The sequence below is a fragment of the Sapajus apella genome, unplaced genomic scaffold, assembly GCF_009761245.1.
Source record: "Sapajus apella isolate SASKATOON/1434 unplaced genomic scaffold, GSC_monkey_1.0 scaffold16, whole genome shotgun sequence".
NCBI classification, from domain to species: domain Eukaryota; kingdom Metazoa; phylum Chordata; class Mammalia; order Primates; family Cebidae; genus Sapajus; species Sapajus apella.
In genome coordinates, this window is record NW_022436956.1 from 17,119,408 (window position 1) to 17,141,902 (window position 22,495).

At 48.4% G+C, this 22,495-nt stretch overlaps 2 protein-coding genes across 9 annotated transcripts in view; one reads left to right on the forward strand and one right to left on the reverse strand.

Moving 5' to 3' along the window:
• Positions 1 to 22,495, reverse strand: part of TMPRSS4 (transmembrane serine protease 4) — a 45,008-nt gene that overhangs the window by 21,632 nt on the left and 881 nt on the right. For 7 of the 8 annotated variants that reach the window (XR_004270887.1, XM_032285361.1, XM_032285357.1 and 4 more), the window contains exons 2-3: positions 4,637 to 4,670; positions 707 to 820 (exon numbers count right to left, since the gene is read on the reverse strand). Coding sequence is in view for 7 of the 8 variants with exons in the window: in XM_032285361.1 (XP_032141252.1) it covers positions 707 to 820; positions 4,637 to 4,670 (148 nt within the window). In the remaining variant the exon portion in view is untranslated. Of the gene's footprint in view, positions 1 to 706; positions 821 to 4,636; positions 4,671 to 15,128; positions 15,407 to 22,495 lie in introns of those variants that run through there. The other variant, XM_032285363.1, reaches the window with a different exon arrangement.
• Positions 12,240 to 22,495, forward strand: part of SMIM35 (small integral membrane protein 35) — a 76,879-nt gene continuing 66,623 nt past the window's right edge. Inside the window, exon 1 of the mRNA XM_032285366.1 lies at positions 12,240 to 13,929. The gene's annotated coding sequence lies outside the window, so the exon portion shown is untranslated. The remainder of the gene's footprint in view (positions 13,930 to 22,495) is intronic.

The window sequence follows — 22,495 nt, forward strand, 5'->3', positions numbered from 1 at the left end:
TCTTTCTTTCTTTCTTTCTTTCTTTCTTTCTTTCTTTCTTTCTTTCTTTCTTTCTTCTTTCTTTCTTTCTTTTCTTTCTTCTTTCTATTTTTTTCTCTCTCTCTTTCTCTTTTTTTCCTCCTCAAATTCCTTTTTCTTTTTTAGACAGAGTCTGGCTGTGTTGCCCAGGCTAGACTGCAGTGGTGTGATCTTGGCTCACTTCAACCTCCGCCTCCTGGGTTCAAGCAATTCTCCTGCCTCAGCCTCCCAAGCAGCTGGGATTACAGGCATCCATCACCACCCCAGCTAATTTTTGTGTTTGTAGTAGAGATGGGGTTTCACTGTGTTGGCCAGGCTGGTCCTGAACTCTTGACCTCGTGATCTGCCCGCTTAGGCCTCCCAAAGTGCTGGGATTACAAGCATGAGTCACCGCACCCAGCCTCTGAAATTCCTTTTTATTATGCCAACAGTTTTTTTTCTGCAAAGCTTTATGCATATCATCTGCCCCTGACTGTGGGAGTGGGGCCTGCCACTTACTGAGGGGGTGAAAGACAAGTAGGGCTGCCACTTACTGAAGTGATGAGGGTAGGGGTGGGGCTGCCACTTACTGAGGGGGTGAGGGAGGGGTGGGGGACTGTCACTTATTCAGGGAGTGAGTGCGGGGTTGCGGGGAGTGGGCCCTGTCATTTACTTAGAGGGTGAAAGTCGGGTGGGGGCTGTCACTTACTGAGGACAATCACAATGATGATACTCGCCAGGCTCAGCAGTGCCATGATGATGGGGATCCCCACCTTTCTGAAGGTCTCCATGGGGGTACGGGATTTGCGCAGAGGGTTGACATCTGAAAGGACATGGGGGGCAGAGGGGAAGAGCATGCAGTCAGCACTTGGTGATCCCCCCAAGCCAAGATCCCCACTTGCCCTCTGGCGGGTGTCAGGAATGCCTTAAGGACAGTTTTGGTTAATGCTAGGGGGTTATTCCTGCAGACTAGTCTTAGCTGACCCAGCTTTCACAAGTGCCCTTCAAAGGAGCCCCCAGGTCAGGCTGCCTCCCCCTTGTCTTGTCTGAGCCTGTCCTAGGACATTTCTGGGTTCTGTCTGACCCTCTCCTGCCGGGGAGAGGCCTGAGCCCCTGGGGCATGTACCTATTCACTGTGCTACTATTTATCCTTTTCCTGACCTCCTGACTTAGCTTTTGATTAAACATTAAGCTCCAGGTGGGCAAGGGCCTCCAGCACAGTGTGGGCTTAGTAGAGGCTTAATACATACTTGTGAATGAATGCATTCTCAGTCCCACAAACAGCAAGTCCCCAGCCTGGTACTTATTTTTAAGGAGATTACCATCTGGGGGAAGAGCCAGGTGGAAGATAATATATGTTACAATAGAGACACCTTCAAAGGTAGACTGGGTTGCATTTAAGGTGGCACTTAAATGCAGGTGGGGAGGTAGGCACTGGCCCAGCTCAGGCAGAGGCATGGAGCTGCGTGGTGTGCCTGGGGTACCAGGGAGTAAAGGCAAGGTGGAAGGCAGGATGAGTGAAGGCAGCTGTGGAGACTCTTAAACACCATGTTAAGAAGTCTGGGTTTTATCCTGAAGGCAGTAAGGAGCCATTGAAAGTTTTCGAGCAGTGGAGAGATAGGATCAAATTAATTTTAGAAAGAGGAATCTGGCCAGGCATGGTGGCTCACACCTGTAATCCCAGCACCTTAGGAGGCCGAGGTGGGCAGATCACTTGAGGTCAGGAGTTCAAGACTAGCCTGACCAATATGGTGAAACCCTGTCTCAACTAAAAATACAAAAATTAGCTAGGTATGGTGGCACATGCCTGTAATCCCGGCTACTCGGTAGGCTGAGGAAGGAGAATTGCTTTGAACCCAGGAGGAGGAGGTTGAAGTGAGCTGAGATCACGGCATTGTACTCCAGCCTGGGTGACAAGAGCAAGACGCTGTCTCAAAAAAAAAAAAAAAAAAAAGGGAAGGTGGATGGATCGTTCATCAGGAAGGAGGTGGATTGGAACAGAAGCGCCTGGGGTCAGGGAGACCAGTCAGGAGCTTATTGCTGTCTAGAACAGAGGCAATAATAACTACATTCTCCATTGCACATGGTTATTTCAAGGAGAAGGAACTTGGGAAAGGGAAAACATAGGTAAAATTAATAACAGTAAGTGTCAGAGATGCATTCTTTTAGGTCTCCTTGTGGGAAATAAACTGTGGAGGTGCCATGGGGACTTCTCCCCTGGCGGAGCTGGGACAAGAATTCTGGAAACCCTGGAAAGTAGCGGACCAGCTCTCCCGCCCTCACCTTCACGTAGCAGGCTCCCTCTCCTCCTCCTAGTCTTTTTTTCACTATCACCTCCACAGTGAGGCCTTCCTGAATCTCCCTGTTTTAAATGCAGCCTTCCAACCTTTCCTGTCCTCCTTCCTTGCTTTCTTTTCTTCCAAAGCATGTCTCACCTCTAACATATGCTATATTTGACATATTTTGTATATTCTCTGTCTCCTCCCGCCCCTCCATGAAATGAAGACTAGTTGAAGATATAACTTGTCTGTTTTGCTCACTGCTGAGTCCCTCATGCCTAGAACAGTGCTTGGTCCATAGCAATTGCTCAACAAATATTTGTCGCATGAGCAAATGAATTGTTCTTGGCTCTGTTCTCTTAAGCACATCCCTTCTACTACCTACCTTCTTTTCTTTCTTTCACCTCTCTCTCTCTTTCTCTCTCTCTTTCTTTCATGGAATCTGACACCCAGGCCGGAGTGCAGTGGCAGTGGCATGATCTTGGCTCACTGCAACCTCCAACTCCTGGGCTCAAGCCATCCTCTTACCTTAGCCATCCAAGTAGCTGAGACTATAGGCATGTGCCACCACACCCAGTTAACTTTCATATTTTTTGTAGAGATGCAGTTTTGCCATGTTACCCAGACTGGTCTCAGACTCCTGGGCACAAGCGATCCACGTGTCTTGTTCTCCTTAAGTGCTGGGATTACAGGTGTGAACCACCATGCCCAGCCCCTTCTACCTTTCTTACAGGTCACGTGTTATTCTGCCTTGAATGATGGCTAATCACACGTCTGTCTCTATTTCTTTCCTCAGCTCTTCAAAAGCAGAGAATGGCATCCTGCCAGAGATTGGCACCCAATGAATGCCAGTATTTATGAATCTGTTGACAAAGAAAAGCTTACAACACTTTGTTTCCCCAGAAGAGTTTTAACTTCAGACAGAGGCCAGGCGGTGGGGAAGTGGACTGGAAGCGGTATTGCCTATCAGCTATGACCTGGCACAAAGTAGCTTATCAGTCCTGTTTGCTGCTGTGGTTTTTAAAGCTCCAGCAGTCAGTCTTCAGAATTGTCCTCTTTCCTGTGGCCGTGGCCATGATGACATTTCATTCATGAATTCACGTGTGATTTATTTATTGAGCACCTATCTCTGGGAACATGAGATCAGTTTGTTTTCTCAGAGAGTGAGTGACCCATTGTCCAGGGCCAGACATTCTCAGGGACCATCCACTTTCCTCACCAGGAAGGGAAGAGTTTTCATAGCTAGTTTAAGTTAACGAAGCCAGTGAGCTATGCACAGCCTCCTTGCCGGCTGTTGCTCCTCCCTCCAGCCTGTCCTGCCCACTGCTGCTAGACAGAGCTTCCTAAAAGCTTGCTTTCATCCTGCCACTTCCCACTCCAGAGCCTACGAGAGACTTCCACATCTGGCTTACATCTTTCAAAGCCAGTGTAATTTGGCCTCTCTCTCTGAGCCACACGGACTTCCACCAACCCCCAGTTCTGCATAGGCATGGTCAATCCCCGGTCCTCGAGCAAACTCAGCCTGTTTCCTGGTTTGAGAGTTCTCAGGCTTGCTCAGGTGGTGGAGCAGTAGGTGCCCTGATGTTCTTTGGGGACACTGTGGCTTTACTCTTCTTTTAAATTCCAAAGTATAAACTAGGCACCATTTTAGTTGCTAAAGATTACTTCGGTTGTGGTCATCATTAACTCATGACCCAGAACTGGGAAATAAATAACCTGTCAAAGTAAGCAGGATTGGCCATTTTCTTATTGATCTGTTCATATTAATGTGTTCCTTGATCATTTGTTTTGCCGATCCAGCAGGCTATCAGGAGTAGATATCAATGGTTTAAGAAACTGTAATGGAAGAAAAATATCTCCTTAAATTTGGGATTGTTCTATTTATTAACTTATTTTTCTTCCCCTGGAAGTCAGGCAAGCACTGCCATTTTTCATGAAAATGCCTCTGGCCAGCTTGTTCCTTGGCGGCATGGTGCCATTGTGAACTCCATGAGAACAGAGACTTCAGCTGTCTTAATTACTGTGATCGCCCAGCATCCAGCCCAGGGCCTGGCACATGGCAGCTACTTATAGTTTTACTAAAAGGGTAAGAGTAATTGAATGGATGAATTGGAGAATCATTGCTTTGGGGATTTTAGGTTTGTTGGTCCTGTTTCCCCAGAGACCAGACCTCCTACTTCTAGAATGAATCCTGGAATGTTTGCTGAATGATGGATGGATGGGTGGCTGGATGTCACCCATAGCAGTTAGCACTTTGGTGGCAGTGGTGAGGGCCAGGCAAGAGTGGCTTAGGATCGAGTTGGTAACTGAAACTCAGAGGCTAAGGTGGACTAATGAAGGCTGGACCTGAACTTACTTACCGAGGCTGTTCAGAGGCTGATCACTGTCAGGATCCTGTAAATGAAGGAAAAACAGTCGGTGAGTTGAGGCGGGAACCTCTCAGGCTGGAGCTAGCTGCCTAGGGGAGGTTCTTGGGTCTTGTCTGCATTCCCTTCTCCCTGAGTCTAAGTTGGTGGTCTCTGTGTTATCCAAATACCTGGTTCAACAGGAAACATTCAGTCATGCACCTACTTGATTTGTTTCAATTAGTTTACTAATTGTAGCAACTGGTTAGCAATTGTAGAAGCAACTGGTTGCCGGTTTGTTGCGTAAATTGCTGAATTCCTCAAGATGATTCTGCTCCACTGTCTGTTTTTGTCAATAATTTGTCTATTTTTACTGTGTTTCTGTAAAATACAGTAACATTGTATTTCTGTAAAAACTTGAATAGACATTTTACAAAAGGGAATGCCCAACTGGCCGATAAGTACCAAAAAATGCTTAATATCATTGCTTATCAGACAAATGCAAATTCAAACCACGATAAAATATCTCTACATAAACACTAAATCGCTAAAATTAAAAAGACTTCTATCCCTTGTAGTAGGAGAGGTGTTCTGGTTTTGGGTGTTTTCATCCTTTTTTGCGCTACAAACATATGAAAAAATGCTCATCATCACTGGTCATTAGAGAAATGCAAATCAAAACTACACTGAGATACCATCTCTCCCCAGTTAGAATGGTGATCATTAAATAATCTAGAGACAACAGATGCTGGAGAGGATGTGGAGAAATAGGAACACTTTTACACTGTTGGTGGGAGTGTAAATTAGTTCAACCATTGTGGAAGACAGTGTGGCAATTCCTTAAGGACCTAGAAATAGAAATTCCATTTGACCAAGCAATCCCATTACTGGGTATATATCCAAAGGATTATAACTCGTTAAACTATAAGGACACGTGCACACGAATGTTCATTGCAGCACTGTTTACAATAGCAAAGACCTGGAACCAACCCAAATGCCCATCGACGATAGACTGGATAGGGAAAATGTGGCACATATACACCATGGAATATTATGCAGCCATCAAAAATGATGAGTTCGTGTCCTTTGTAGGGACATGGATGAACCTGGAAACCATCATTCTCAGCAAACTAACACAAGAGCAGAAAATCAAACACCGCATTTTCTCACTCATAGGCGGGTGTTGAACAATGAGAACACATGGACACAGGGAGGGGAGCACTACACACTGGGGTCTGTTGCGGGGGGAAGTAGGGGAGGCACTGTGGGGATTGGGGAGGTGGGGAGAGATAGCATGGGGAGAAATGCCAGATATAGGTGAAGGGGAGGAAGGCAGCAAGTCACACTGCCAGGTGTGTACCTATGCAACAATCTTGCATGTTCTTCACATGTACCCCAAAACCTAAAATGCAATTAAAAAATAATAATAATTAAAAAAAAAGATTTACAATTCCGTGTGGAGAATGTGGGGCAACAGGAGCTCTCAGACCTTGTTGGTGGGAGTGTAAATTGGTACAAATCCTTTGGAAAATGGTTTGGCTGAATTCACTATTGCTAAACATACAACTATTTTATAATCCTATGATCTGTGGCCCAGCAATTCAGCTCCAGGGTATAGCCAAATGAATACAAATGTCTAGCAAAAAAAAAAAAAATATCTGCACATGAAAAATTATAGTTGCTTCATTCACAATAGCTAAACATTGGAAAAACTCAAATGTCAGTCACTGGTAGAGTAGACAAAATTGTGGTATTTTCATACCACATAACTCAGCAATAGACAAGAATAAACTGGTGCTAAAGACAATGACATGGTTGAATTCCACAAACACAATGATGAAGGATAGAAGCTAGCCACAAAAAGTACGATTCCGTTTATATAAAGTTTAAAAGGCAAAGTTAATCTATAGTGCTAGAGGTCGGAATAGTAGTTATCATTGGGGAGGGGCAATTAGTGACTGGAAGGAGCACAGTGCGGTCTTCTGGAACACTGGACAACTTCCGCTTCTTGTTCTCGGCGTTGGTTACATGGGTGTTTATATGTGCAGATGTTCACCGGGTGGTAGAGTTTAGATCTGAGCGCCTTACTACATATATGCTACCAACACTATGATATTTCTGAGTGGTGGTCTTAGGTGATCTTAGATGCTGGTCTTAGGCCACCATCGACGCATGTGCACAAATACATGCAAAGGCATTTCTACTCACACCACTTCATGTGTGCATTTGTGATACCCTGCTTTTTGCCAGCTGAAACGAACTCTCCTTTCCCTGACTAAAAGTTGTTCAGGTTTTATGTTAGCCTTTTTGAGCTGAACAGACTCCATCTTGGCTTCTGCATTTTAGTAACCTTCTCCCCATCAAGTATGTAACTATAGTATAAAGCAAGGTCAGGCTGACTCTGGGCACCCAGAAATGCCTTTGTTGATAAGAGGCCGAGTACAGTGGTACCCGCGGAGCCTGGAAACGCAGCTGCAGTGAGCGCCCAGAGCCCGCCTTGTCTCTACGTTGTATGTCTTTCATGACAGCTGTACCCCTCACACTGGCACTGTTTTATTTCTTAGGTATCAGTTTTTCTTTTTAACTCTTTGCTTACCCTGCCCTTGTGAAAACTTTGTTTCAGCTAGGTTCCCCCCTTCCTGTTAAAACTAGTGTATAAAAGATCACCTAACTTTTTCTTTGGGGCTGAGAGAATTTTGGACGTTAGCCACTCTCGGTCGCCGGCTTAATAAAGGACTCATAATTCATTCTCAGAGTGTGGTGCATTCCTTGACTCGCTCGGGTACAACACACTCAGCACACACACAGACACATAGAGTCACCTGCAGGAGCCTCTGACACAAAGGCTTGCATACAAAGTACACGTACACCCTTGCTGCCAGGCAGAGGTTAAAGGCAGGGTGCTGTCCAGGTTCACGACCTCCGATCCCACCCCTCACTCACTCAGGCCTCCCAGAAAGCTTCCTTCTCTTTCTTCATTTTCCAGGTCTGGTCTGGTTTTGGACTCCTGGGCTAGATGAAGGCAGCTGCCCTGCCTGTGGTCTGGGTCTCCATCCAGGGACTTGCCTGCCCTATGGTGCTGAGGTCATGACCCGCCTTGGTGGCGGTTGGAGGAGTGACAGGACCTTGTACATTTCCGGCTGGAGATTTTTTCTGCTCCTCTTGGGAGTGAGAGGGCCTCTTTTAATCCCTGGTGGGTGACCCAGATTAGATATGGAGGGAGGGTCACTGGGCATTGCCTGCTCCATGGCTAAACATAGTGGACACAGCAATTGGGAGAAGCTCTTTCTTTTCCCCTTGAACTTGAACCTGTAGCCTGCTGGAGGAACATGCTCAGCCTTGCCCTTGGGTGCCTCTAGGCCATGGGCAGCTGAGTGGTATAGCACACAGCCAGGCTCTGCAGTCTGCAAGGGCCGAGTCAGAATACAAGCCCTGCCTCTTGTTAACTGTGTGCTTTCAGGCAAGATCCTTCACCTCTCTGAGCTCCAGGCTTACCCTCTATAGAGTGGGGACAATAAAACGGGCCTCAAAAGACTACTATGAGGATTACATGAGTTATCTGGTGGGAAATGCTGGGCTCTCACATGGGGACTTCCTTTCGTCTGCCTTCCCATCGAAACTGCCTTTGCAAAATGATGATGGAGACAGTGAAAGAGATCTAACTCAGCCAACTCCATCTTGCTTCTAACCTCCAAGCTGTCTTCGTTCCTTAGTTTATTGTTTAAATAAAGTCAGTGACAGCCCTTTCCCAAAGCAGACCTCCTTCTTGGCTGGGGACTAGACTGTAACATTAGCCACAAGATGAGAGATTGTGGTTTAGGAGTCATGCAGCTGGAGGCTACAAGATTCTGACCCTCCCCAAACTGCTCCTAAGATCAGTGCTTGAGATATTTTGCAGACCCTGCACTTGATGGGTCAGCTGGCACCATCCAGATCAATAAACTGGCTCATCCGATCTTGTGACCCCGACCCAGGAACAGACTCAGTGCAAGAAGATCTCTCCAACTCCCCGTGATTTCATTCCTCACCAGTCAGCCTCCCGGCTCACTGGCTTCCCCCCGCCCACCAAATTAACCTTATAAACTCTGCTCCCTGAATGCTCAGGGATACTGATTTAAGTAGTAATAAAACTCCAGCCTCCTGCACAGCTGGCTCTGTGTGAATTACTCTTTCTCTATTGCAATTCCCCTGTCTTGAGGAATCGGTTCTGTCTCAGCAGCAGGCAAGGTGAACTCCTTGGGCGGTTCCACCCATCCTCTGCACCTCTGCAGTGTTTATCACAGTACTTCTTCCGTAGGGTGGTCAGTGTCTCCTTTTCTTTTTTCTTTCTTTCTGGTTGCTTTTTAAATTTAACATTTTATTTTTAATTGTCACATAATGACTTTCTCATTGCCTTTGTACCTGTGGTGTTTAGCACCAGGCTAGTACCCTAGTAAGGACTTAATAAATGACTGTGAACGGGACTGAACGTTGAGCTCTGCATTGTAGTTCATTCCCAGCCCTCTCTCCTCCACTATCACCAGGGCTGGGTGGAGGAGACTGTTTCCAGGCTGAAGACAAGACCCAATCGGGCAACTCTGCCTTGTTGTGGCTAGAGTCCAGTTACAATAATATCAACAGTAATTCACACCCAACTGGCACGTAACAGTTTACAAAGGCCTTTCATCTAACTTGCCAAGTCAAGGGTAAAAAGTCTCCATATCAGTTGTCTGCCAACCAGGATGGGAAACATTAAAGAATTAATTATTAAACTAAACAAAAGCTTGTGAAGCATCTACATTGTACCAGGCAGGATTCAAAGACAGATAAGAAATCATCACAGCCAGATGGGGAAAAAGTGCCCAAACAAAATGGCGAGGGTCTGTCCCTGAGAAGCTTGCTTCCTGGTGGAGAGGAGGGTTGGGGTTAGGGGAGGACAGGCCATATACAGATACACCAGAAAAGATCAGAAAGGGGTAGGTGCTGTGCCGAGAGAAGTCCAGGGTGAGAGGAGACAGAACCTGGATGGAGACTGAGAATGGGAGCTCTAGGAAGGGGCTCAGGATGGTTAGGGAGGATCTCGCTGGCCTCCGTAGAGGAGGTGACAAGAAGGAGCCAAGTAGGAAGGAACCAGCTTGAGGGGTTGGAGGAAGTGAATAGAGATGGGCATGGCTGGAGCAAGGTGAGGACATGAGGAGAGGGAAGTTGGTGGTTAAAAGACGCCACAGGTGTTTGAAAGATACAGGCAATAGGCTTTGCCGAGAGATTGGGTGTTCTTGGGTTTTAGGTACGTAGGTGAGAGGGTGCTTGCTGAGCTGTGAGAGGCTAGAGGAGAGGCTGGTGGAGCAGGGAAGTGGGCCCTTTCCTGTCAATTCATTCTTTTCCACTTAGTCTACCTGTGCATGCATGCCTGCATTCATTGAGGTAGGTAGGGCCAGTTTCTTTTGCTTATTGGTAATTTGACAAATATTCACGAACACCTTTGATGGACCCGGAATTGTGCTAGAAGCTGAGGCACAAAGGAAGCTTATATTCTGCACTTTCTGGGGCCTTGGAGTCCTTATCACTGAACTAAACAGTGGCTAATTTTGTATGTGTGTGTGTGCGTGTATGAGAGAGAGAGAGAGAGAGAGAGACAGAGTCTCATTCTGTCACCCAGGCTGGAGTGCAATGTTGTGATTTCAGCTCATTGCAACTTGTGCCTCCTGGGCTCAAGCTCTCCTCCCACCTCAGCCTCCCCAGTAGCTGGGACTACTGGAATGTACCACCAAGCCCAGCTATTTTTCATTTTTAAATTTTTTGCAGTGATGAAGTCTCACTGTACTGCCCAGGCTGGTCTTGAACTCCTGGACTCAAATGATCTGCCCACCTCAGCCTCCCAAAGTGCTGGGATTGCAGGTGTGAGCCACCATGCCTGGCCCTTCATATGTTTTCAATTGCTATTAACTGAGTAGTATTTGTGGGAAAAAATTCCACGCCTGTTTGAAACCAAAAGAGAGAGAGAGAGAAAAAGAATAAACTAAAGCAAAACCATAAACTACAACGACAGGGACTGTGACTATCTTGTTAACCATGGCTTCCCTGATGTCTCCTACAATGCACTGTGCATAATGAGTGTTGAAAAAATATTTGTTGGATGAAAGAATTAATGATTATATCTCAGTTTGAAGACTGAATCTCATGTCAGTCTTTATGAAGCTGACCAGTATATTCACACAATGACATATTAGGCTGCAGTCAACACAAATGAACTATAGGGAAACAAAATAATATGGATGGTATTAGAATGTAATATTATGGGAAAAAGGAAGCACAGGCTCTTTTCCATAGAGAAGCAAGGGAATGATGAACATGGGGTTTGGGATGAACTTACCTGGGTGGGTAACTTCTACATAGTCTCTGGTCTATGAAATATGTACAGCCAATATTTGTTGAATTAATAAACACAAGACACTTCCCCTACCCACCTCAGGAGGGGGACAGATATGTGTGTGCAGGAGTGGGAATCTCATGGCTAGAGGTAGGTTACTATTAAGTCCTAGCTTTTGTTGGGAATGGTGGGTTTATGGAGGATTATTACAAATGCACCCTGCAAGGAACAAAAGTGAAAAAGCCATGAAACAAAGATCCTAGTTCCCCCAGTGCTATGCACCCAAGACTCAAAGAGAACATAGAAAAGCCATCACCAGGCTATGCTGGGTGGCTTGAGGAGGTCAAACTCATGTCCTCACCATGCCTGAGTTTTTCCGTGAGTGGCTCATTCTTTGGATTTTCTTGAAGCTCTTTGGCAAACATCTCTGACGCACAGACATCAGAGATGATGGACAGATACCCTTCTGGAAGAGAAGATGCAGAAGGTCACGAATACTGGGCTGATGGGCAGGGAGGAGGTAGGTGCATTTTAGTAGGCCTGTGAGTGTTCATTGGGGAACATCAACATCAATGACATCCCTGAGCAGGATAGAAATAGGGACTTATGGCCAGCTGCATCTCCTCTGAGCCCAGAAGCAACAATCTGGAGCTAAGGAAAGGACAGAATGGGGCCGAGAGATGTGGGTACCAGGTAAGAGTCAGAGATCCAGGCAGACCCCATCACCATGATGGGTCCCTGTCATGACTATAAGATGCAAAGCTGAAACAAGGCAACTTCCTTATTTTCAGATGAGAAAACAGAGGCCAGATAGAATTGTCTTAACCTGGAGTTAATAGAAGGAAGGAGGAAATTGAGACATCACAAAACAACACATGCGCTTCCTTCTGCTCTGCTGGAGATGTATTTATTTATCCCCAGCTTGAACTCAGCTTCTGGCTACAATTGTTACAGCCCACACCCAGCCCAGACCAGGCAAAGGCATTGGCCTTTCCCTTTCTGTTTTGGCCACTGGCTGGGCCTGGCCTGACTGCTCTGTTGATTCAGTCTTCCATAGAGCTCTGACTCATGGGTCCAGCCCAGCCAGTGTCTGATCGCGGGTTCATCCGGGAATGAAGCTCCTGCTGTCTGGAGTACAGTGGAAGCGCAAGAATGCCCAGGCCCCCAGAGCCCAGGCAGCGGGGCGGTGGTGAGGTGGGGAGGCGGAAGTGGATGGGTTTCAATCCCTAGAAAACTTGTCATTGCCTGATCAACTCAGAGAATCTTCTTTTCCTGCTTCTCGGTTTGTTTCCGGCAGCAGGAAGTCATTAATCCAAGACACAAATGTGCAGGCAGAACCATTAGTTACCGCAGTTGGATATTATAATATAATTTACGATGTCCTTCTTTCATAAATGCTGTCCTATATAATCCATGGAACAACCCTGAGAAATTATCCTCATTTTACAGAAGAGGCAGCTGCAGCTGCTATGGCTTCGGAGCAAGTAAGAAACAGATCTAGCCCCTTGGGCCCAGTTTCTGGACTTCACGGACTGCTAGTTTCATTTCCCCACGGTTTCAGAAACTCATCTGGGTAACAGTCATTAGCTGGTGCTGGGTCCTTTTAAATTACTCCTCCTTTGCAATGCAGCCTTGCTGGATATAATCAGCATGAAATCTTCACGCAGATTGCCCCCAGCATCTCCCCAGCTCTTCCTTGGTCTGAAGGCAGAGTGACTTTGCTCAGTTCTAGGTTCTGCCATATCATCCATGAGTGGGGTCAGGAGACCTCCCTCAAAGAACATGTTGGGAAAGGGGCCTATTGCAGGGCTTGGTTCCTAGGAGGGGTTTTATTGATATTAGCATTCATTCTTCCCTTTCTTCCATTAAGTTTCCACCCTTCTCACCTGCCTCTCCTTCCTTTATTCCTATTCGCCACCCCTACCACTGCTTTAGATCATGGGGAACCTCCTGGTTGGGCTTAGCTCAGCTCCAAAAATAGGATGGACATCTTAGGGCCCGCTTCCTTTTTAGCTCAGAGATGATGAAGCCAGATACAAGGCAGCTCTTATTTTTCAATGGAGTGAAGATTAAGTGGCTGCAGAGAAGCCACCAGCCTGGGGAGTATGGGTTCTTACCTTGCCTTGTCTTCTGTCTTGTTGTGTGGCTTTGGGCACACCCCTCAATGTCTCTGAACCTCAAGGTCCCTTTGGGTAATTGGGAACTATCTTTCAGAGATGGGATGAAAGGGTTAATACCCTCACGATGAAACAGACAAGCCCACCAGGCTAATAAGGAGGGGGAGAAGAGGCAGCAGCTTAAGGAGGCCAAAGGCACAGAAAGCTCGGCCAGCTCCTGTCTGCCTCCCTTGCCAAGCGGCCTGTCCCTGGGGCCTGATTTCTCTCTTTCTCCCTGCAACGCTGACTTGGCATTGCTTGCTCTGAAAGAAGTCAGTAGGGGCAGAGCTGGAATGACCCGAGTGTGGACAAAGGGAGAAAAGTAGGGGCACAGAAAAGGGGCCCCCTGACCCTGTTCCTGTCTATGGCAGCGTCAGTCTTCCCTGGAGTCCAAGGCCCTGGCTTCCCATGATCTCATATGAAAACCTAGAGCCAGAGAGGCTGCTGTTGCTAGGTGATGAGATAAACAGGTCCTCTGAGACTTGGGCAGGTGGCAGCTAGGTTGCTGAGGCCAGTGACAAGCAGTGGGGAAAACCCAAGGGAGGGGGTGGGGAAAGTTCTTTGGGTGAGCCAAGAGACCCAGAGGCGCTTGCAGTCAGCTTGCAGAGTGTGGCCCGGCCACAATGCTCAGGGAGCTCCTCTGAGGGAGCCTCACTCTGCTCTCTGACCCTGGAACCTACATCCCTCCCCCAAACCAACTGCAAGCAGCTGTGTCCTCTCCACTTGCAGCTGGAATAGGCAGCTGGATGCCTTTGCTCTGCTGGAAGCCGGGCTCTCTCTCTTGGATGTCTCAGCCATGACAGGTAAGGGGAGGAGAGGGCTGCTGAGGGCTGGAAGATCATGGGGCAGGAAAGGAGGGAGTGAGCCTCCTGACATGAGCCTGGCTGTGATGCAGCTCAGAGTGCATGGGAGGTCCTCAGAGATGACTGATCGTGCCTGCTACCAAGTGTCCCGGGATCTCACCTGTTACTCTGTCTCCAGGCAGGACGGCCACCAGCCCAGGCCATATGCAGTTGGGCATCTAAGCTCTTGCACAAAGAGAATTTAGGGAGCATCCTCACAAATGCTGCCTTGTGTTAGGCATGCTTAGAGCAGCACTTTTTTTTTTTACGTCTAACCTCAGCCTCAGCTGCCACATTAGAAACCATTTTGCCTTGTTCTAAACAACATAGGTGCTGACCTGTTGGCAATTTGAGCCGAACACTTCAGCCCCCATCCCAGCACATAATGGCTCCAGGGCAGGCCTGGGGCAGAAGGGGTCAGGTAGCCTGCCATTATCCCCTGCCAGCCTGCTGTTCAGCTCCTGTCATTAAAGAATCAGCCTTTGTGTTTGGGTGTAGTTCTTAGCCCCACGTAGGGCCGGGAGGCAGTGAAGATGTAACTATCCCTGTTTCACAAATGGAGAAACTGAGGCACAGCAGTTATGCTCTTTCCCCAGAGACAATGTGCAGGGCAGGACTGAGGTATCTACATGCCATTGGCTGGATTAAACTGAACACTGCCCTGGCTCCCACTGGAGGGCCTTTGCTTCCAGGCGGTGCCGCTGTTTACTGCAGTGCTTCAAATCCCTCTGCGATCATTCTCTTGGTCCCAGGGGAAGCAGCCCATTCTCTCCCACCTTTCTGAACTCTCAACAATTCTACTGTGCTCAGCTTTCCTTCTGTCCCAGGGTGGCGGGTTCATCCAAGCCTACCTTCCCTTCCTGGAAGGGTCTGATGGGAAGGGCGGTGCCACCGTCTTTGCACACCTGAGGACAATGCCTGGACAATAGAGTGGACTCGAGCAGGCCACAGGGGTCCCGCCACACAGTCCGGCCTTCCAGCCTGACAGGGACTCTGACGGGTTTGCCCCTGAGAAGGGCTGATGGAGCTTAAAGCTTAGAGGAGTTCTCTCAACTTTGCTATTTACCTGAACTGAAGAGCTGCCATCCATGATGCAGTCTGAGGTTAATTTAAAAAATTCAAAGACAGAGTTTATACCACCTTTCAAGAATCGTACTCACTTTTGCTTGTCCTGAATTGTTCTTTAAACTTGAATGTGGTGGGAAATGGTGGGGAGGGAAAAGGAACTTTGGTGTTAGAAGATCTGACTCCTCTATCTGCGGAATGACTTTGAGCAAGACACTCAGCAGCTCTGGACCCAGTTTCCTTCCTTGGAATGTGGGTACGATAAAAGTGACTTCACAGGATGATGGGGAGAAAGGTTCGGTAAGGCGCTCCACCTGCTCAGCACCATGCACCTTTTCAAGCCCCCGGGAGCCCCATTTGGTCCTTGCATGATTTTACAGACTTGCTCATGGTCCCTTAGGTTGGTCTTTGCAGTATGAAAGATCTCAGCTACCTTGATCGGAAGGGGGTTGTCCCTTGATCCTGCTCCTCCTGAGCTCTGAGTCAGGCACACTGGCCTGAATCCAGCCACGTAGTCTTGAGCAAGTTAATAAATTTTTCTGAGTCTCATTTTTCTCATCTGTAAAATGGGGAGAATATGACTTACTTCACAGGGTTGTTGGTGAGAATGAATGATGGCACATATGCTGTGCCTGGCTTGGCGTTTGAAATACAGAGGAGTTTAGTAAGTGAAAATTAGTGCCCTCTGCCCCAATTACCCTACAGGCATGGGGAGCAGGACTCCACACATGCACAAGGAGGGTCTGCACTGTGGTTCCATACAGGGGCAGGGTTGAGCATTCCCGTTTGTTCTGGAGGCCCCAGCGGTAATCAGCCTTGGTGGGCCGGTGTGGCTGCTGCAGCCAATATCCTGGCACAGGTCTCAGTGGCTCTGAGATGTCTTTCCTGTGAACTCTGAGCTCAGGATCCTATAAATAGGCCTTTAATAGTGCTTCAGTGTCTTCTCTGCATCTCTGACTTTGTAGTTGCATAACCTGAAGTTCCTTTACCACTTTCCTGCCCACTCACAGAACTCTTTGAGTGCTTCATGAAGTTTTTCCTTGCTGAGATTTCATTTGCCAGGAGAGGCTGTGTTTTACTGTGCTCAGAGCACAGGCCATGGAATCCTGCAGCCTGGGTCTGAATCCTATTTACTCATCGGCCTGAGGCTTTAGGCAAATTATTGAATCACCAAGAGCTTCGATTTCATGTGTGTGTGAAAAAGAGGGAGAGACAGAAAAAGAGATGTAGTAATCTCCCTCCTAAAATCCCCCAGAAATGCACAGCATATAGTACATTGCCAGGTACATGGTAAGAGTATAGTAATTGTGGTGTTTGTTTGTTTGTTTTGAGACAGAGTCTTGATCTATGGCTCAGGCTGGAGTGCAGCGGCGATCTTGGCTCACTGCAACCTCCGACTCCCGGGTTCAAGTGATTCTCCTGCCTCAGCCTCCCGACTAGCTGCGATTACAGGCGCCCACCACCACTCCTGGCTGATCTTTTGTATTTTTAGTAGACACGGGGTTTCACCATGTTGGCCAGGCTGGTTTCAAACTCCTGACCTTGTGATCTGCCTGCTTCAGCCTCCCAAAGTGCTGGGGTTAGAGGCATGAAGCACTATGCGCAGCTAGGAGTACAATAATCGTTAACTGTAATAATAGTTTACTCATTTAGTAAGGCACCTTTCTGGGTGCTGGACATCTAGCAGTGAACCAGAGGCAAGGCTCTTTTACTAATTATTTATAGCAGTATTACTAATTATTAATTATTAAAATAATAATAATAATAAATTATTAAAATAATAATAATAATTAATTACTAAAGTAATAATAATTATTAGTTATTAAAATAGAACCTGGGTAGTTCATGACATAGTAGATACTCATACTCAAAAATTATTTATTGTTAATGGGAAGGAGCTTTATAAAGAGCCTGTCATGTATGTCATAGGAACTGAGCAAAGAGCTATTTTTATGACTTCATGGGTCCCAGGGCCTGGTTTCAGCAGGAGACTCTGGAGTAAGTGCATCTGGGGAGAGTGACCAGGGCAGTTAGGGGACTGGAGGTGATGCCATGTGACCTACGTGAACTCTCTCTGAAGACAGCGTGGAGGACGCAGTTCAGAGAGGAAAGGACCAGTGGCAGCATGAATGCTTCGGGTGTGTGGCTGTCTGAGAAAGGCACAAGACAGTTAGAGGAGGAAGGGGGAAGGTTACAGGAAGTCTTTTCTCCTGGCAAAGGAAAGATTGTTTTCAGCAACTGTAGCTTCTAGAAACAGAAGTGTGAGCAGGATTGTGAAGGTTTCTGTGGCAGATGAGGGCCAGGGTCAGATGAGGGCTCTGAGCACCTTGGGGGGATTCGACAGAGCCCCCCAGCGGTGCAGCAGAGGAGCAGGGAGGCAGGGCAGAAGTGGTGGTGGGGTTGGGGGGGGAACAGTCCTTTCAAACTTTGCAGCTCTCTTTTTCCCTCTGTGTGCCGTATGGGGGTTCTGCATCTGATTTCAGTTGATTGGGGAACCCAGTCGCCTAGAAGACCTCTAAGGTTCTTTCCTTAGGGTCTATGATTCTGAAGAGCTCACTTTCAGTCTGAAATTTCTCTTGTATCCTCCCACAGATAAGATTAGATCTTGATCCACTTATAATATTCTCTCTTTAAATCAATTTTCTATCCTTAATGGTCTCCAGGGTTTTTTTCTCTGAGCAGCATTGGGTATGAAACTTTAGTCTTCTTGAAAGTCTGAGTTAATTATAGCCACTGGTTTCCCTTTGCCCTTGGCTAAATGACCCTTTCCAAGTCATGAACCTCTTTGAGCCTCAAGTTCCCTCTTCCCTCCCCCCCTCCCTTCCCCTCCTTCTCTTCTTGAGACTGAGTCTCACTCTTTTGCCTGGGCTGGAGTGCAGTGGTGTGATCTCAGCTAACTGCAACCTCCGCCTCCCAGGCTCAAGCAATTCTCGTGCCTCAGTCTCCTGAGTAGCTGGGATTACAGGCGTGAGCCACCATGCTCAGCTAATGTTTGTATTTTTTAGTAGAGATAGGGTTTCACCATGTTGGCCAGCTGGTCTCGAACTCCTGACCTCAGGTGATCTGCTCACCTCAGCCTCCCAAAGTGCTGGGATTACAGGCATGTGCCCAGCTGAGCCTCAATTTCTTCATCTGTAGAATGAGGATTACAATGTCTCAGAGAGTTGTATTAGACTGATTGCAGATTTTGGATGTGAAAGTTCTTTTCAAAGCACAACATGCTGCCCTCATTGCATTTGGATAGAGATGCGTGCTGCCACTGTAGCTCTAAGTGACTCCTATGTGTCTAGACAGGTTCTCCCGGCAGCCTGGCAGGACCCTCCTCTCTGGGGACTGGAGATGTGATTGTGGGTGATGTCAGGGTGGAGATGGGTTGAAGGTGAGGTGGCTGACCTCAGCTCTGTAGTTGCCCTCTTCTTGTGGACATCAGTGGGTGAGTGAGTGTCGGGCTCCGCCTGGGATGTGGGAAAGCAGTTTCGCCTGCTCCGGTTCCATCTACGGAGTGCACAGAATTGAAGGTCTAGATTTTGCATATTCTCCGAATCTTCCATGGTATCTTGTCAGTACCTAGTACATAGTAGATGCTCAGGGAACACATGCTGAATGAATGAATGAATGAATGCATACATACAGATTTAGAGGAAAAAACTGAGACAGCTTATTGGTTGGCTCAATTGCACCAGCAGGCGAAGCCCAGCCAGATTGATGTGCAGGATATTTTGTGACCGGAGACATCACTGCCACCCCTGGACAGGTGCCCACTCCTGGACAGGTGCCCACTCCTGGACAGGGGCCATTGTGTCTCTCACCCTCTTCCTCAAGTGTTCCTTTCATCTGCTACCCTTTGAGAGTTTCTGATTGCATGTGGATTACACGAGGAAGCTGGAGTGTGCTCTGGGAGCCACGGGCAGGGGAGGACTGTTGGGGTTTTCTGTCGTGTTCACTCTGCTGCCCGCATGCTGGTTAGTAAGAGCAGCAAGCTGGGAGGTGGAGTTAGACATGTCTCAGGGTGATTGCCACATTGGCTCTGCCCCAATTCTTCCTCTTTCCTATCACCAGGGTTTCCAGGCAGGCTCAGACCTGTGCCTCCCTCATGCCCAGTCCCCTCTGGGATAAAAACACTTCAGTAACCCCACAGATAGAATCTGGCATGTTTTCCAATTGGACTTGGGGTGAACCTTGTTTTCAGTGTCAGATAAATCAGAAATTGGCTATAGAGGATTCTGTCTTTGATTATTTACCTGTCATCCATCAATTCACTCATTCATTCATTCACGTTTATTAAGTGCCTACTCCATGCCATGGATGGCATTCCCTGGGCTAGGTTTGCAGCTAAAAACAGAACAGACACAGACCCTGTCCTCAAGAAGCTACCATTCTGGTGGCAGGCAACAGGTTTATAAAAAAATGTGGCTGATGAATGCACTTTAGGTTTAGAGGAGTTCACTGTCTTGGGGAATCCTTGCTTGGGAACTTGAAGCGTTTTATTGAGGCCGATGTTTTCACCTGAGCAGGAAGGAAGTCTGAGGGCAGAAGAGGTACCTGGGAAGGCTGAGGCCATGGAGATTTTCAGGCCTGAGAGCATTTGTTTACTGCTGTCCTGGGACGGTTCTGGGCCTTTGGGAAGCTTGTTGGCAGTTCCTGAGTCCTGTGTTTGGTCTGTTTTCCTCATCTCTCCCCTCACCCACTACCCGTCTGAGCTGGTCTCTCCATTTCTTACATTCAGCTCCTCGCATCTCTTGGGCTTTGGCGTGGGTCTGGGCTAGGGAGGTGGCTGCTGGGTTCTCAGCCACACTAAGGGAGGACTGAGAGGAGGAGAGAGACCTGGGGACGTGAAGGATCCCTGATATTTAACCCTTCTCTAGGTCAGCACCCAGGCACAGACCTTCACCTCCAAGGTCAGGAGGGAAGCACCCTGTGAGATGGACAGGGCCTGGGGATGCAGCTTCCACCTCGGCAGGTACTGCTCGGTGGCCTCTCGTCCCTACACCCTCATTCTTTCTTGCTGTTCACATGCAGTTCCCTGTGTCTGGAGCTCCTTCCTGCTCTCGCTGCCTGCAGAGAACCTGCTCATCTTTCAAAGTCCAGTGCAAATAGTTTCTTTTCCAGGACAATTTCCTGACGGCCCTAGAGAGAATCTATTGCCTTTTCGGCTCCAGGGCTACCTTGAAATCACCGCTGGTGTTATACTTGTCACACTCTGTTTTCAGCACCTGCAGGGTGGAACCTAGGTATTGTGTCCCCACAACCCCCAGCCCCATTTAGAGGCTGGCCAGAGCTTCTTTGGATGGTGGGGGTGTCACAGTGACATCAGGCCCTATCACCCAGGTGGCGTGGGATCCAGGAGAACAGGCAAACAAGGGGCCCCTCCTTGCCTGTCTTGCCCTTTAGGGCCTCCCACTGCCCGGCTCAGTTTACCACCTCAGAGCCTAGGATGGCTCCATTGGGGCTGAGTGGGCTCCTGGACTCTGTGCCCCAGTCAGAAGTGGACTCCGCAGGGCTCCCATAGGCTGCCCATTGGCTGGCTGCTGAGTGCCACATTTCGGAGCCCAGCCAAGCCCCTTGAGTCTGTAGCAAGCTGGCACAGAAAAGAGGAGGCAGAGGGAGGACCCCCTTCCTCTAGAGCAGCCGGAAGTGTCAGAGGTGGACCTCAGGTGTTAACGACCACGTCTGGTGGCTCGGGGTGTATTTGGGTCTCCGGAACAGTAATGAGGCAAGGCCAGGATAGGCAGTTCCAGGGTCCCTGATTTCCCTCCAGGCCTCAGTTACACGGTAGATAGCATGGGGCACATTTACTTCAGGGACAGGGCTTAGGCTCTGACCTCTGCCTCGGCCTGAGTCCCTACCCCAGCTCTTCTTGGCCATACCCGGCTTCATGGGTTCCAGGGAGAGCCATCCTTAAGATGCATCAGCTGGAAGGACTCTGACTGTGGGTGGGGACAGTGGGAGTAGGGGGGTGCTGTGGGGATGGAAGGAGGCAGGGAACTGAAGGGAAGGGAAAGCTGAGCTTGGCCACGGTAGATCCCATCCTCCCCTCAGGACTGGGAGCTATGGCTGTCCTGGTCTGATGATGAGGAAATGACAGGGTTATTAAGCACAGGCGTAACGGCTAGCTCCGGGGCTAGAAGCTTCCTTGACCGCACCCTGGAGACTGGCTATGCTGCTGTTTTGCCTTTGGGGCCCCAGGCCTGACCTGACCCCTCCACCACTCCTCCAGCAATGCCTGGCTCCTTCCCTGGTGGCAAAGGGTCCGTGCTGGGTGTGCTACCCAGCTATCATTTCCTGGCGTGGGCTCCTCTTTAGTCCTAAGTCCTTACATTTGTACGGAGTTTCATGGTTTCCAGAACCTATTCACATGTATTAGCCACGTCATCTCTCTGCTAGCCCTGTGCGTGTGCGCGGGGGTGTTGTGGGTCATATCGGCTCCGTGGACAGGAGATAAGGTAAGTCTTAGGAAGATGAATGCCTCCAGACAGCACAGCTAGTCAGGGAGCTGGCCTCAGCCTTCTGATTCTACAGTTAGTGACCTGTCCTAGAACTGATTCCCTTCTCTGTTGCTCCCCCAAGAGGCACCGCAGGTCTCCTCAGTGCCACCCGGAAGCAGCTCACAGCTAGGGAGGCTTCACAGTGCTCTCCTCACCCGGGAGCCCTGGGGGATGCAGCGTCTCTGCACACAGGCCAAGCTTTGGGGCGCCTCCTTGGATGGGAAAGCAGGAAGCTTGTGCTTTGATCCTGGCTCAAAGGGAAGCCCCTTCCCCTTTTCGATCATCACTACGACAGCACTAGGAATTGTTCTTGCTGGAAGTTTTAGAAGAGTGTCATGGAAAGTGTTCACGTTGGGAATGGGAGACATTTACTTGAGGGGCCTCTGCAGGTCACATATGTTCCCCTTGGACAATGGCGTCTTCTTCCCTCTCTTCCCTTCCCTTTCACTTTGGTGGCTGGGCAATTGCTGCCTCTTGGCCAAGGATTGGAGAATGAAGACCCCCTGGGTTCCTCCTCAGACCCAGCTATTATCTCTTCCTTCCATGGTTCTCTGTTGTCCTTCTTGAAAGATGGGGTTAATTCTCTTTGCCCCAAGACAGCGAAGACACTCAGGTATTCAGAGGAGAAGGAGAAGAGAGGCTGAGGGCATGAAAAGAGACCAAGCAAAAGATCTACACAAATACCCTAGATTGTTTGGAGGCATCTCTGCACTGTTTTCTTTTCCTTTTTGAGGCGGAGTTTTGCTCTTGTTGCCCTGGCTGGAGTGCAATGGTGCGATCTTGGCTCACTACAACCTCAGGCTCCTGGGTTCAAGTGATTCTCCTGCCTCAGCCTCCCGAGTAGCTGGGATTACAGGTGCCTGCCACCACGGTCAGCTAATTCTTTGTATTTTTAGTAGAGATGAGGTTTTGCCATACTGGCCAGGCTGTTCTCGAACTCCTGACCTCTGGTGATCTGCCCACCTTGGCCTCCCAAA